This window comes from Ips typographus, linkage group LG7 (assembly GCF_016097725.1).
Source record: "Ips typographus isolate SLU linkage group LG7, UJ_Ityp_2.0, whole genome shotgun sequence".
In the NCBI taxonomy this organism is placed as follows: Eukaryota; Metazoa; Arthropoda; class Insecta; order Coleoptera; family Curculionidae; genus Ips; species Ips typographus.
In genome coordinates this window covers 4,902,619-4,917,724 of record NC_138428.1, presented here as the reverse complement: position 1 = coordinate 4,917,724, position 15,106 = coordinate 4,902,619, and the positions used below count along the sequence as shown (strand labels likewise).

At 34.3% G+C, this 15,106-nt stretch overlaps 3 protein-coding genes across 12 annotated transcripts in view; 2 read left to right on the top strand and 1 right to left on the bottom strand.

Annotated features, from left to right (window-relative positions):
- The window catches only part of Ccn (cellular communication network factor protein Ccn), a 38,544-nt gene extending 31,209 nt beyond the window's left edge, over positions 1-7,335 (bottom strand). Inside the window, exon 1 of one of the 2 annotated variants that reach the window (XM_081984104.1) lies at positions 7,174-7,335. The gene's annotated coding sequence lies outside the window, so the exon portion shown is untranslated. The remainder of the gene's footprint in view (positions 1-7,173) is intronic. The other variant, XM_081984103.1, reaches the window with a different exon arrangement.
- Positions 1-15,106, top strand: part of LOC145732170 (DNA-3-methyladenine glycosylase-like) — a 139,730-nt gene that overhangs the window by 120,915 nt on the left and 3,709 nt on the right. For 3 of the 9 annotated variants that reach the window (XM_081984276.1, XM_081984275.1, XM_081984273.1), the window contains exons 3-4: positions 10,424-10,661; positions 14,900-15,072. In XM_081984276.1, the coding sequence (XP_081840402.1) occupies positions 10,471-10,661; positions 14,900-15,072 (364 nt within the window). In that variant the 5' untranslated portion in view covers positions 10,424-10,470. Of the gene's footprint in view, positions 1-9,475; positions 9,636-9,832; positions 9,851-9,879; positions 10,016-10,321; positions 10,662-14,882; positions 15,073-15,106 lie in introns of those variants that run through there. The other 6 variants (XM_081984272.1, XM_081984271.1, XM_081984274.1 and 3 more) reach the window with 5 other exon arrangements.
- Positions 10,735-13,747, top strand: Sply (Sphingosine-1-phosphate lyase). Its single transcript, XM_081984180.1, has 5 exons — positions 10,735-11,105; positions 11,162-11,482; positions 12,312-12,481; positions 12,538-12,712; positions 12,765-13,747. The coding sequence occupies exons 1-5, from the start codon at positions 10,931-10,933 to the stop codon at positions 13,580-13,582; spliced, it is 1,659 nt and encodes a 552-aa protein (XP_081840306.1). The 5' UTR covers positions 10,735-10,930; the 3' UTR covers positions 13,583-13,747.

The window sequence follows — 15,106 nt, the reverse complement described above, 5'->3', positions numbered from 1 at the left end:
ATTGTAATTGCAACGGCAAATTCCATTATTTAGATAAGTGTTTTCATGCCTTTTTCGACCAGAAATACATCCAATTTTGTAAGGAGACTTCTTTTACAAAGTCTCATTGTAGATGGAGTAATTTATTTGGAACTACGTCACATTTGCAGTGCAACAGATACCTATTTGTAACTAAGACCCAGCAATTAGCGGTAAGTGGTCGCAGCTAAATAACTTAGATCTGCATCGAGGTCCGTTGCAGATCTAATTTATCTCTAGAATTGTCTGGAAGAGGTAAATCCCCCAAGGTGTTAAAATAAATATACGTGTGCAGTACAAGCTTTACGTCATTGGTTTCGAAATTTATCGCTCTAGTGTTGTAAAGCACGCAACTGACAGCAGTTTTATTAAGGTGACTGATTAATGATTTTGATTACTTACTTCACGAGTTTTTGGCTAATTAACAGCAGAACATTCGGTTGCTTTAATTATTTCTAGGTTAAGAGGTAAAATTTAGCTCGTTCACTTGTGTTCATAAATTTAAACTGTAAACAGACTTACGGACCTGTTATTAACATCCAAATTTGCTGAAAAACAAAAATACTACTGATGAGTTGAACCACAGCACAAAAAATAGTCAAATAGTCAAACTTGTGAGACATCCTGTATATCTGTGTGCAGCTTGACAAGAAAAATGCTGTACAACAAGCGATAGTTCTGGAAGCAAATCGCTCGGTATAATTCGCCCATATAAATGCAAATTTATTCAAACCGAATTAAGATACCTCAAAACGTTCCCTAAACATGGTGATTTAATATTTGTCCTAATGGGGCAGATTCATGTTCTACCTGGGATTCAAGTGGGGAAGGTTGTAAAACGACGAAGCTTTTGCCTAATGCGATTTAAAACCAGGTTGAATTAATTCTTTTACTTAAAAGCGCCGAAATTTAATCAGAGTTGTCTGTCCTAAATACTTTTATAGGATTATTTGAATGTTCAACAGTACGCATTTAATTAACTGATCTTGTATTTCCAAAGTTTGCAATATCCTCATGTACATCATTTTTTGGGGGAGTCTGAAATCAATTTGTTATTCCGAAATGGGCACTTTTTCCTGTCAGACAATAGAAACACCTTCGTGTAGGATCAAATATAACCCCCACGTACAGGTTACATAAATTTCAACGCCTTATTGACTGATATATGGTTCAACTTGGTAGGACGTATTAAAGTTTAGACTGTTCGTTTCACATTTAATACCGCAATGATTCCCACCTAGTCGTTAATTCCACCCTTAGGGGCCTTAAATTATCTAAATAAACGTTGAAATTACGTTAGCATATTACTGTTGTTGTCAACTCTAATTACCGTTAATTACGCTGATTAAAAGCTGGAAATTTACAAAATTGGAATGGTGACTAGTTAATTATATTAGGTGTGGATGGTGGGTGGTAAAAGGGTTTTCTGTATTTTATTAAGACAAATGACGCTGACTAAGCAACATATTAAGTTGCTATATGGTGGAAAAACCGTAATCTTTCCATCGGATTTATTTTTCATTCAGCCAAGTCGCACGGAAATTTTCCAAGGGAATTATGTAGCGTTGCTTCCAGATACAAGGTAACCTGGAGAGGTGTTAATGTGCATAATCCACAATTAGGACGACGTATCATCAGGCCAATTAGTAGCTTCAAAATAGTGTGTCAATTAGTCTGTGAAAATCAATCCAAATTAGTATTACGTCATAATTGATTTTTACTGTGGTGAAGAAACTTTTGTCAACTTAAATTAAATGAATCAACCTGCAGATTATTGCATTAAAGGAAGAATTGAAAGAAGAGAAGAAAAACCGCCAGAAATTCTTTTTAAAAGAAGAAGGAATTATGGTTTTAAAAAGCTTTAGAGCCCTGACTGTAGACTAAATAAAACTTATCCCAATGTGGTTTGATAGTCCATTGTTAGCCCAATCTTCACCTCTATTGCACAAACATCTAACTTCTTCCTATCCTTTTTGGAGTAATTTTTCTCTGCAATGCACTATGTCCAGTACGGCATTATGCGGCGTATTGGACATTCTGGCATCACAATGGGCCTGTCCCACAATTTTTTTTTATATCATAACTACAAAGACGGATTGAAAATATTATACCCGTATTTTTTTGTTTTCAAAAATATTAAGTCTAAATAGAAAAAAAATGATGATAAAAACTACATTAATCTCATGTTTAAAACGCCCGCCGCCGGTGACGTACTACACTATCAACCAATCAGCGACAAGAAGTGAAACAGATGGCGTGCAACAGCCAATAAAATCGCCCAGAATTACGTACGTCACATGCGCGCCAAAACAGATCTTTTAAATTTAATGGACAAATTCAAACTAATGTAGGAACATTTACGACCATAATTTTTTCTTCAAGAATATGAAAAATTAGTTTTTTGATACTATTCTTTCGATTCCAGTCATTAAAACAAAAATTTATGATATGTGGGATAGGCCCATTATTTGTTCTAAGCACTTGCTAGCGGAACAACTGACATTAAATATTCTAGAATTTTTGATATCAACGAAATAGTAAAAAACGAACTATTTTACCCATAAGGGCCCAAGAATTTACATCTACTTAGACTTATCCATGGTATGTTCTGTTACATTATTCTAAAATTGAAAGTACCTTTTCTGAAATCCATCATACGGATTCAAAGATTTAACTTTCTAAACTACATTTGTAAATTGTTTGATTTTTTTTATGATTAGTTGATATCCCAATTTAAAAATTGTCTCCCCTACATTGGGGTTTACTTAATTTTCGTTGAAATTTGTCGGTAAAAGCTGAAAGCGTCGACTTTTTTTAATTACGGATAACTCTGTTAAATCTGACGCTTTGACTATATCACCGTATGAATTAAGGTTGACTACGTTAGTTGACAATTTATGCTTCCGTAACTTTTAAAAAGGAAACCGAAGCGGAAACGCGGTACACGTTCGCTACTTTTATTTCACTTTTTTTTTAAACGTATACCTCCTATTATAATTCCGGCTCGAGACCATCTAGAAAGTTGCATTTAATCAACTTTCCGCATATTTTATATTTGCGTTCAGGTAGCGGCAACCTCGGGAGGCAAAACGCCACTCTTATACAGTGTGTCCCAAATTGATTTTACATCTAATACTAGTTGATGATATGTTATTGTATGTACGTTATCATATTTTTTTCTCTTTATTTAGATAATTTACAACCCTTTTGATAGCAACTTTACAAAATCTTACTTAAATCAAATCTAAAGATAATCGCACACTTTTTTGTTTTTCTTGTTTTAAAATACCAGCCAAATTCAAAATGGAATCAATAAATATGACATTTTTTTTTGCGATTTTGTACGTTATAAAAATTAGTAGAAAAAAGCGTACTGATTGTCATTTGTCTTTTTCATAATGGCGGCGACATTTTCCATTTTCCGAACTATAACAAAACTTTTTCTGCCCTTAAGAAACTTAAATAATACCATCAACAAATACTTTCGCGCTTTCCAAAAATGTAAAAATTCAAGATGGCGGCCATAGGAATTTCCATCCATATCTCGGAATCTGTTCTACGTAAAAAAATGCCTTAATTATGTCTTAGTTTCAAAACTCTCTTTGGCTTTGTTAAAGAGCTGTAAGCAATTGTTTAAAATGCAGCCTCTGACGTTTCTCCAAAAACGAAGAAAAATAATTTAATTTGGAAACCGGAAATAAGTTCCACATAAAATTTTCTAAAACTTTCCCCGTTTAACCGACTCACTGTATAATTTGGGACACACTGTATACTTCCCTGTACTGTTTATTTCTCAGCGAACCGATATTTTCTTGCTGCGCCAAGTAATAAAACCGGAAAAACTCCGGGAAAATGATAGCATTTTGAGAGGTAATAAATTTAGGTCTTTTGAAGTGGCTTCCTGTTGCGTTATTTATTGACCGGTGTTAGACTAGACAGTTCTCAAATTTTCTATTTATATACGTCATAAATACGTAATAACAAAGAGTATTTAACAATATAGAGCGATAAAGGCGCGGAGTTTTGTAATAACTACCATCATAGTAATCACAGTGTTTTTCGATTTTTGCTACAACACCCAAAATGCATTATGATCTTGTCCTGTTTATATAATAGTATATTACGTAAGTAGTGCTGTAAGTAGCTTTTACGCACGATATGACAAAAGTTGTGTGTGTAATTCCATGAGTGCGTAAAATGCCTTAGAGCACGTGTTACTCATAATTTTAACATATTAACATCATATTTGTACTAATCATAGGAATTATGCTACTAAAGAAAAAATAACAATGTAATTAAAAAAATTCACAAGAACATGTAATTTAATTGTTAGTGTTGTTCTTAAAATAATGATTTATGGTGATGTTACAGTTATTAAGAACAAATGGCGTATAATGCTTGTTGAGACTTAGGCAAGTGTGACATTATTGCTATTATACACCTCAGTTGAATTATTATTAGTATATTTTCTCCAGCATTAGAACAGTCAGTTTTATAATATACCTATATCCAATAGCAAACAACAACTGTGCGTAAAGAGGGTCATTGCATAACGGTAAAAGATTAGAAACTGACTATTCTGAGTAGAGTGAGCAGTCTATTTAACTCCCTATCAGTGTAATTAATTTTTAATGTTGTTCTTTTAATCCAGTCATTAATGTAACAGGAAATAACAATTTTGATTATCTAGCCTTCTTGTAATTCAATTAACTTACACTAGTGTAGTTTGCTTTTTTATTAAATTCCTCCAGTAGAACACTGTGATGGAGTGACAAACAATTCAGGATGAAAGAGTACTGTTACAAATTATTAAATTTTCAACAAGTTGCAGACCTCCAAATGTCTAGGGTAGTTTGCTTCTGGAACAATTTTGCTGGAAAACTCAAAAAATAAATACAATAATTGAAAAATCATTTTTGTATTTAAAGCCAAAAAACTACATTTTTTAAATGTGACTGTAAATTTTTAGGTCATTTGATTGTGATTAACAAAGGCTAAGGTGCTGTATAAAAATTGTACTGTTTCTGAGAAACAAAATGTGTAAAAAGTTATATTATTTGATAAAATAATGACATAAACAAAATTCTAAATTGTTACTTAATCGATCTGACTGAAAAATCAATAAAAGAACAACCACTTCTATTTTAATCCGGTTACATCACAATTCTATAAGGCCAAACCATTAAGGAACGAATTTTCCATTAAACCCTGTTACATTGTGTGCTCAGTTCATTTTTCCCCCTGTTTAACAAATATGACCTGGTACAAAGTGCCTCACCTTAAAAACCCCGACAGAACACTATCCCCAAAGGATGAAGAAGCGTTTTAAGGCTGATTATTCAGCAGAAGTGGCACAATTATTAGATAATTCCCAACCCACATCACTTTAAATTATAATAACCTTAACGGACACAATGCCCATTTGAATATTATTTATATTTGCATCTCCAGGAGCTTTTTTGGCTTTAATCCTCTCGTCTGATTAGGTTTTCCAGCCGGGGATTCAGCGCTTTTTGCCTGTTGTCATTGAAATTTGTTTGCACCGCAAAAACAACCTTCGGTCCTTTAAGGGTTGGTCTTTTTGCCCTCGAAAACCAGTTGAATAATTAATATCCTAAGAAGGGTAATTACCGAGGTAGGGCGACATTATTGCTGCATGTTTAGGCACTAATTAGATAACGCAAAAGGTTTATGTCGGTTTAATTAAGCAGGTGAGGGACGATCGCAAACTTTGGTGTGTTAGAAACACAAACAGTTATAACGTTACCAAACCTAAAAAGGGATGAAAGTCATGTCATATTTCATGTTTCAAAAAGTTGCTTTGTTACATATAGAGCAAAGCGTTGAGTTTAAAAGGGTCGTCTTTGTATTGTTTTGAGTATTTGGTTGCTGGTTGTGGGTGGATACAACTGTTGTACACAAGAATATTTTAGTTACGATAAAGGGATAAGTCAGTTAATAGTTTAAGAGGCATTTCAACGCAACCAACGCAAAGAGCTTTCTAACAATGTTTTTTTCATTTGTTGGATTTTTAGTATGTCCTATTCATTTATTTGTTTTAAAACTGAATTTCAAAGTTGTGGTTAAGGAAATTGAATAACTTGTACCGAAATGAGTATAATAATACAAAATTTCTATTTTATTTTAGGTACTCGGTCTAAGCTAAGGTGTATGTGGTGTAACCACAGTCAAAATAGTCCTTGTCAATTAAGGGAAATCCTTCTTTTTTTAGAAATGTAAAAATAATAGTGTGCCCTAACAAATTTGGTAGGACAAAACTGTAAGAATTTAACTGAGTTTACATCTATGCATAAAAATTTGTTCAACCTCAATTAAGCACCTTTACACCTGATGATCATGTAAACATCTCAACTATAAACTAGGTTTACGACTGTAGCTCTGATCAGGTTAAAATTTAAGTTTGGCTCAGCTTACAGCCTTCACTTTCAAAACGATTTACCCTCATTAGACAAGTCTTAAACTCAGACATTTGAAACGAGGTAAATCTAGTCACTGATACTGATTAGGTATTAAATCACTTTGAATTAGTTTACGCTATTTATTTTGAAAGTTACAAAACTCGCGACCCTAATCACTCTGAATATGTTACAGAAACTGCTGAAATGCACCTGTCAATGGTTATTTTCGGTGTAAATCTCGATAATCCGCGTTAAAAATTCAGGAAAGGTGGGTTGACAGGACAACCGTTCAATATTCCCTAGACACAGAAAGACATCAATCCGTGTGAAATCGAGAGAGCATAAAGCTGCCGACATGATAAAAATTTCGTATCTCGGTCTGGCTAAACCGTTTATTGAAGCAAAAGAAAGATTTAATAAATTGTCCTTTTTTTCTATAGATAGTCTAACACACACAGCAACTAATCCAATTTCCTGATAACCGCGTGTATTTATTTATAAGGAATTAGAACGGGAACGTCCTAAAGAATAAAATATGAGATTAGATTCATCAACGACAAAGAAAAAGGTCTAAAGAATTTTCGTTAAGCCTTGTTTCATTCTTCTCCCTGTCCCGATCGTAAAATGAATAGTTCCAGGGTGGTTTTTTCTCCCCTGGTAGACCACTTTACTTGCCAGACTTGACTAATGGTTTTAAGTGACTTCCCAATTTTACGATTGAATAAAAAACACTCACCTGATAAGTTTAAATTCCAGTCAACAAAAACACTTTCATACCGGAAAATTCGGTTGTGAGCACGTGTGCAGCTTTTCAAGGATCGCGATCGTGTGGATTCGGTTTTTTGGACACGAAATTGGACGTTTTCCCGCAACGTTCGTAAACGGACTGCAAGCAGTGCAAGAATTGCTTTAAAGGGTGAAAATTGTCTCGGTCTTACGCATGAGCCTTGCTAAGTTAATATTATCAATAATAAATTGGTTTCTACATTGTTTTCAATTGATATGCTGCTTTGTACCTAGTCTAGAAAAATTTTGTTATTAGTTAAAAGTGTCTTACTGAAAGTTTTAAGTTTTGAAAATGGTAAAATTTTCGAAATTCAAGGATTCTAATAGTTTTTTGAGCTTTTTGAGACAAAACATATTAATCACCCTGTATTCCGATTTTTTTCAACAAAATGTCACTGGAACCCCAAAAAACAAAATGGCACTAAATGAGTGTCTACTCAGACACCACCACCAAGGAACATTCAAATCGTCTAGGGTAGGTATATTAAAAGGAAAAGTTGTAGAGAATTTTATTTTTCTAATAATACAAAGAAATATTAATTTGGATAAACCAGTCTAAGTTTACACCTTTTTTTAAACCACTTGAAATTATGTGTTACCAACAAAGCAAAATGTCCTACCGTTCTCCTATTTTTTGTATATAATCTACCATTTTTAATTACGCTATTGCCATTATGTTGGTTGTGAAACTTTTTATATACTTTTTCAGTTTATTGAATAGGAAATTTAATAAGGATTCTAAAAATGCGCTTAAAACAGTCATTTTCTTACTCCAAATTATTATCTAAAACATGTGATGTCTGTCACTATTGTCACAATATGTATCAATTTTACTAGAATTTGCAAGAATTATTTTTTAACACAGTTTTCGAGACAAGACGATTTTCTAAGATGTGACAGTTATTTTGACAATCGTCAATTCATAGTCTAGCTAAAAAGTTTCTGAAATCACGTGACAACTGTCAATAACGTCAAAACTGTCAAACTATGCTCTAAAGTTGCAAACATCAGAGTTTAGAAACGTTTTCTTAAAGTATTTGATATAAAACATGTTTCTGAGAATTATGACAGTTATTTTGCTAATTGTCACGTGACCGTCTAGCTAAATAGTATTCTACAATCGCGTGACAACTGTCACTAACGTCAAAACTGTCAAACCATGCTCAAAAGTTGCAAAAATCATGATTTAAAAACGTTTTTTGCAGTATTTGATATAAAACGTGTTTCTGAAAATTATAACAGTTATTTTGCCAATTGTCACGTGACCGTCTAGCTAAATAGTGTTTTACAATCACATGACAACTGTCACTAACGTCAAAACTGTCAAACCATGCTCTAAATTGCAAAAATAAGGGTTTAGAAACGTTTTCTTGCAGTATCTGATATTAAACCTGTTTCTGTTTCTTTTTTCTTGCAGTATTTCATATAAAACGTGTTTCTGAGAATTATGACAGTTATTTTACCAATTGTCACGTGATCGTCTAGCTAAATAGTGTTCTACAATCACGTGACAACTGTCACGAACGTCAAAACTGTCAAACCATGCTCTAAAGTTGCAAAATTGAGGGTTTAGAATTGTTTTCTTGCAGTATTCGATATAAAGAGTGTGTTTTTGAGATTTATGATTTTTGACAATTGTCACGTGACTGCCTAGCTAAATTATCCTTTAAAACCACGTGATATCTGTCACTAATGTCAAAATTTAGAAAACAATTATTAATGAAAAAATGAAAAATCTGTATTTTTGAACTATTAAAAGACCCTGTATAATAATGTAAAATGAATGAATTTGTTTTCATCTACCGTTTTTTGACTGATTATTCTACTGTCATTAAATATTTTGTCTTGGCAACACTGACCCCAAGATAAATTACAGGAAACGTTAATAAAACATGCCGAAAAAGTGTAAAAGTGCGAAATATGTAACAAAAATAGGAAATTAAAAATTCCTGAAACGTCTTAAACGAACGCCTTGTCCAAATAAAATATTTCCTTATTTCCTAATGCTACTAGAATCCGGATTTGAGAAAAATTTAATTTTCTCTGGCTTTAAAGCCTGTTTAATAAAGGGGGAAGTCAGTAAAAAACTTTCACCTTCTCCCTCTTCGAGTTTCTTATTTGTCATTAATTGTTTTTTTGTTGGTTTGACCGAGACTTCCAGCACCAAAGATAACAAGATTAATGATTAGGCTTATCGCATATGTATTTGTTTTAGTTAGAGACCGAAATGAACGCAAATGGTAATTAAGGGGTGGAACAAATTTTACCATGATAAACTGCCAAGCAGCAGAAGCCTTTGAACTGCGGTAATCAACAACGTAGAGAGAAATCGAAGAGTTTATTATTAATTAACCGATCCAAACAGTGGATTTAATCGATATATTGATCATCAATGGACGATCGACGGCAAAGGTAAGGAAAAAACGATCGAAAACAATCTAATTTCTCCCATAAACGTAACACGTGTTAGAAGGAGCTAATCCATCTGAAAATTCAGTGTGTGTCTGTGTGGTATTGTGGTAACTAATTTGCAGGTGCCTAGTTTAAAACGATTTCCATGTATCACTAGCAAACTCCGACACCTTTGTACATAAACCCTAGAACCGGGAAATTTAAGCTTGGGAAAGGTATCTGATAATATCCATTCAGCTCTCGCTTACGGTTCCGTATTTGAGAATGTGTTGCGCAGGAATTTCCATATAATTAACCCTCGAGGTTTCGTCAATATTTGTTTCCTGGAAGGTTTTAGGAATATTTTGCCAGGTCCGCATCTAACCAAATCTTAGATTATTGTAAGTTGGATTAGCATTTTGTGTATGAAAGTATCGTTTAAGTAATACAAGCCATTTATAAAGCACACACAAGTACTGCACAGAGTAGAAAGTGATATTTTGTAAGGTTTTTCCATAATGGAACTTAAAGTTTACAGTGTTTTCACTAAAAGTTGAAAACTAGGTATACTTTGAAACGAGCTGTTAGGCCTTACAATCTTACAAAACCAAAATACAACACTAATTTCAAATTTCCAAGATGATTGAAAATTCGGAACGCGTGACAAACTTTGAAAACGGAACACTGTCCTACCATATTGTGATTTTTGACAGACGACACCCAAAGTGTAAACAATAAACATAAACAACCATTTTTGTTTTCAAACCTTTTTTTAATGTTAATTAATAACTGTTGTTAATTACTTTCAGTGTGGAATTGAAGCTAGTAACCATAAGCTTCCTAAAACAAGAAAACAATGAACCAAATCTCTTCAATCAGGTTGCTTAAAGAAGATTTCGACAAGGAGTGCAAAGTGATGGCTTTGTACTTCTTGGGGAAGTTATTGGTAAGAAAACTGGACGATGGCACCATCCTGACAGGTCGAATCGTGGAAACTGAATGTTATTTAGGCAACGAGGACAAGGCTTCACAGTCCTACAACGGCAGGTAAGCAAATAATTATTTAATAGTGTATTCAAACCTTCCCGCGTTTGTGGTTAGGTTAGTTGCCTATAAACTCACTTCAAAGGTCATGTAAACAAAGGATTATTTGTTGGTTAAGTTCCACCACCAAATAAAGTAAAATGTATAAAATAAATAACATTAAAACAAGGCTACCTCATTAAAAACACTCCAAAATCTTTAATCTTATCTCATTCTTAAGTATTTAATTGTGTATAATCTGTGAGTCAATAATCTGAGCTCCTTGTGAAAAAATGGAGGTAGTAAAAAGCCCCCTAAAATACATTACAAACTGTATTGATGTGGCCTTTGAAGGCAAAGAACCCTGGAAAATAGTCACCATCACAACTGGTTCAGTTTTATTAGTTGTGTGGCTGTACGATTTTGTGGATCGCGATGAAAGTGTTGCAACTAGAACCAAAAGAACTGGTATGTAATGATTCAATCAATCAAACCTTTTACCGTCACTGTTAAGTTTGCTTCAGTGTTCAGGTTGGCGAAGAAAATACCAGCAATTAGGAGGAAAGTGGATGAAGAACTGGGAACTATTAGTAAATCATTTGAAGAAGATATCACCAATAAAACTGGGAAGTTGCAGTACTTGAAGCAACTACCCTCTAAAGGGTTGTCAAACAATGAAATTCTCAATACTTTGAGAATAAATTTGGCTCTGGGTGAAGAAGGGTGGAAAACTGGTTATGCTTCAGGAGCAGTGTATGTGCATGATGAAAATCTTCAGGCCTTGACAGCAGATGCTTTCAAATTGTCATCTTACACCAATCCATTGCATCCTGATTTGTTTCCTGGTAAAATCATAATTCTAAATGCTATGTATAGGTTGTGCAGTTTAAATTTGCTGCAGTGATAAGTTTATAAACCCTTTCAACTTAGTACAAGAGGCATATTACATATCTAGTCACCATCAATGCTTTTGTCTATCAAAACCTTTTTTGCAATCACTGCTATGTGATGTCTCACTGACTGCTGGTCATGGTTTTATTTATAAAATTTGATTTTTGTACAATAATTTTGCTTTAAATTCAATATATGTGCCACTCACCTAGTGTGAGTGGCACATGACATTTGTCTTGTTGACTCACAACAAACTTTCTTGTATGTATTTCCATCAAATGAAATTTGCATTTAATTTATTGATTTCAGAGTGGTTAGTATGAGTGTATCAAATAACAAGAACAAGTATTTTTTTTATTTAAATAGAGTCACTCTTAAAATATGACAGTTACATTATTATAATATTCAATGCCATTTGATAGAACAGAATGGAAGGTATCAAGCCTATTTTGTTGACATTTTTAGAAATAACTATATTTTTATCAATATCAGTTTGGTCAATACATTTTCTTATTGCTTTTCTGATAACTAACTATTATAAAATGAGGATTTTTCCAATTTATAGCACATTTTTACCTGTTACCAAATTAATAAATTTAGTCTCTGAAAAGCAATTAAGATTAAGAAAATCTACTTAGTTTTATTCAAATTTAAACATCTTCTGAAAATATCACATGACTTTTGTATTAGATATTGGCTCTCCCAAGTTTGAATGGAAATGACTATTTATTCCATCCACATTCTTAGTAAACTTCAGGATTGTAGTATAAGCACCCATTTTAGGTGTATGTAAAATGGAAGCTGAAGTGGTTAGGATACTTTGTACCTTATTTCATGGGGATCGTAATTCTTGCGGTACCATGACGACCGGTGGTACCGAATCGATAATGATGGCGTGCAAAGCTTACAGGGATTACGCACGTGAAACTCGCGGAATCCGAAGACCTGAAATGGTTTGTCCAGTCAATTTTAGTTTTTTTTTATGCCTGGTATGTGAGGGATTTCGTAGGTACTGCCAATGACAGCTCACTCAGGTTTTGACAAGGCTGGCCTGTACTTGAATATTAGATTAAGGCACGTGCCTCTCGATCCTTACACTTGTCAAGTTGATTTGAAGGCAATGAGAAGGGCAATTAACCGTAATACGGTTATGTTGGTTGGGTCTGCTCCCAATTTTCCTTATGGTAAGTGTTTTGGTAGTTTGGTTAAGTTTAATTCTTCACCATGACATTTCAGGCACAATTGATGACATAACAGAAATATCCAACTTGGGGCTGAAATACAATATTCCCGTTCACGTAGACTCGTGTCTCGGCGGTCTTCTGACCGTTTTTATGGATCGGGCAGGGTATCCACCCCCAGTAACCGATTTTCGCCTGAAAGGAGTGACTAGCATTTCCGCTGACACTCACAAATATGGTTTTGCCCCTAAAGGCACCTCAGTAATCATGTACAGAGACCGTAAATACCGTAACCACCAATACACGGTGACCACGGATTGGGTGGGTGGAGTTTACGGCTCTCCCACCGTAAACGGAAGTAGATCGGGTGGTAATATTGCCACCTGTTGGGCTACTTTGCTCTACCACGGTTTGGATGGATACGTCCAAGCGACTAAAGAAATTATCTACACAGCCCGATTTATCGAAAAAGGTTTAAGACGTATGAAAGGGATTTACATATTTGGACAACCTGGTACTAGTGTGGTAGCGGTTGGTAGCCACGATTTTGACATATACCGCCTCTCCGACGCCTTGCATAACTGTGGTTGGCACTTAAACGTGTTGCAATACCCACCCGGACTACATATTTGCGTTACTCTGATGCACACAAAACCAGGGCTGGCTCAAAAGTTTCTAGATGACGTCAAAACATCTTTAACTGAGATTTTAAAAGATCCTTCTATACCGGTCGAAGGTAAAATGGCGCTTTACGGAACTGCGCAGAAGTTACCAGACCGATCAATTGTGGAGGATATAACACGGTGCTTTTTGGATTCCACTTACTTTATACCGAATCTTCCTGAAAATTTAAACGAGGACAACTCATCCTAACTTGTATGTGGAATTAAATGGAGTGCCATAAAATTAAAGCTGTCTAATAAAGGTTTTTATTGTTGAATTTTGTAGAGGATATAGGCGTATGTTGAATATTTTTTACACACTTTTTTCCAATTTCAAATCAAATTTGTAGTAAACATATAATATGTCAATTTAAAAGAGTTTTTCTTCTATTTACTACCCTAAAAACTCAACTCAACCTCAACGTGAGGGCAAACACGCACAAATTGTATATTCACCTACATTTTGTGCATTTATGGTAGTATTTGGGTAGCCTAGTGCTTCACGCATGTTTGTTGACGTTTTCTTTGTCTTCTAAAAGGATTGTTGTCAAACAATTTATAAAAGGTCCAAATGCGAGTAACTAAACGAGTAACATTTTTAAAACCTCGCCATTTTGAGACGAATTAACAGATTTTAATGCGGTTTGGACTGTCATTGGGCTTGGTTTATTGGCTTTTTACTGATGTAAAAAACTTTTGCTTTAATGCACTCTAACTGCCTTATACAGGGTGTGAAAGAAGTGTGTGCAAAAAAGTGATATTTTCAAGTAGTCCACAATTGACCAATAATTTTTTTTGGTTTTGTTTTAACATTGGGAAGTGTTATTTAGGTCAATATCTCGGGACGTTTTTGGGCGTTTCCCAATTAACGTCCCATGTCTCAAAAAATATTGATTTCTCCGAAAAAGACTACATTACAATGGTCAAGCTCGAATTACGTTATAGCAGCAGCTTTTTATGTGTCATTTTAGTTGGATGTAGATCCAATACTGTCTGTTACATAATTTTTAAAACAACCTTATGACCAATAAGACCATACAGGGTGGCTAGAGACAATCAATGTGGGACAAGAACGTGAGCAAAAAAAGAAAAGTACAAAATTACAGTCACTTTACTAATAAATATTTTTAACTTTTTTCTTACATAGTAACTTGTTTACACACACAGGATGTTAATTGAAGAACGGCCAAAAACGTCGCGAGATATTGACCTAAGCAACACTTTCTTATGTTAAAACAAACCCAAAAAAAAAATTGATCAACTTTGAAGTAGTCCCCCTTCAAAGGTTCACTTTTCTGCACGCCCTTCTTTTCCACCCTGTATAGTACAGTGACGGTGCATTTAAGTCAGAGTTTTTTCCATCAACCAAAATCCTATAAATTAAGCTCAGTGATAGTTCAAACCGCATCAAAATCTGTAGTTTCATTTAGAAATGGTGGCGCGCTGTTTATTTAGGAAGTTTGAGAATTCGGAATTGTGGAAATTTCTGAATTTTGGAAAACCGTTTTCAGAGTTCTTTTTGTTTAAGACGAACCCCTCGAAACGAACCCATGTACATGCCAGCAGGCACCTGTTACGTCTACCAAACATACGGAATGTACTACTGTTTCAATATATCAAGCAAAGAATCAGGCGCTGCGGTACTGTTAAGAGCCTTAGAACCTCTGAAAGGTCTTGACACTATGAAGCAGTTTAGAAACAGTGAGTGTCAGATACCTCCTCATACTTACCTTCA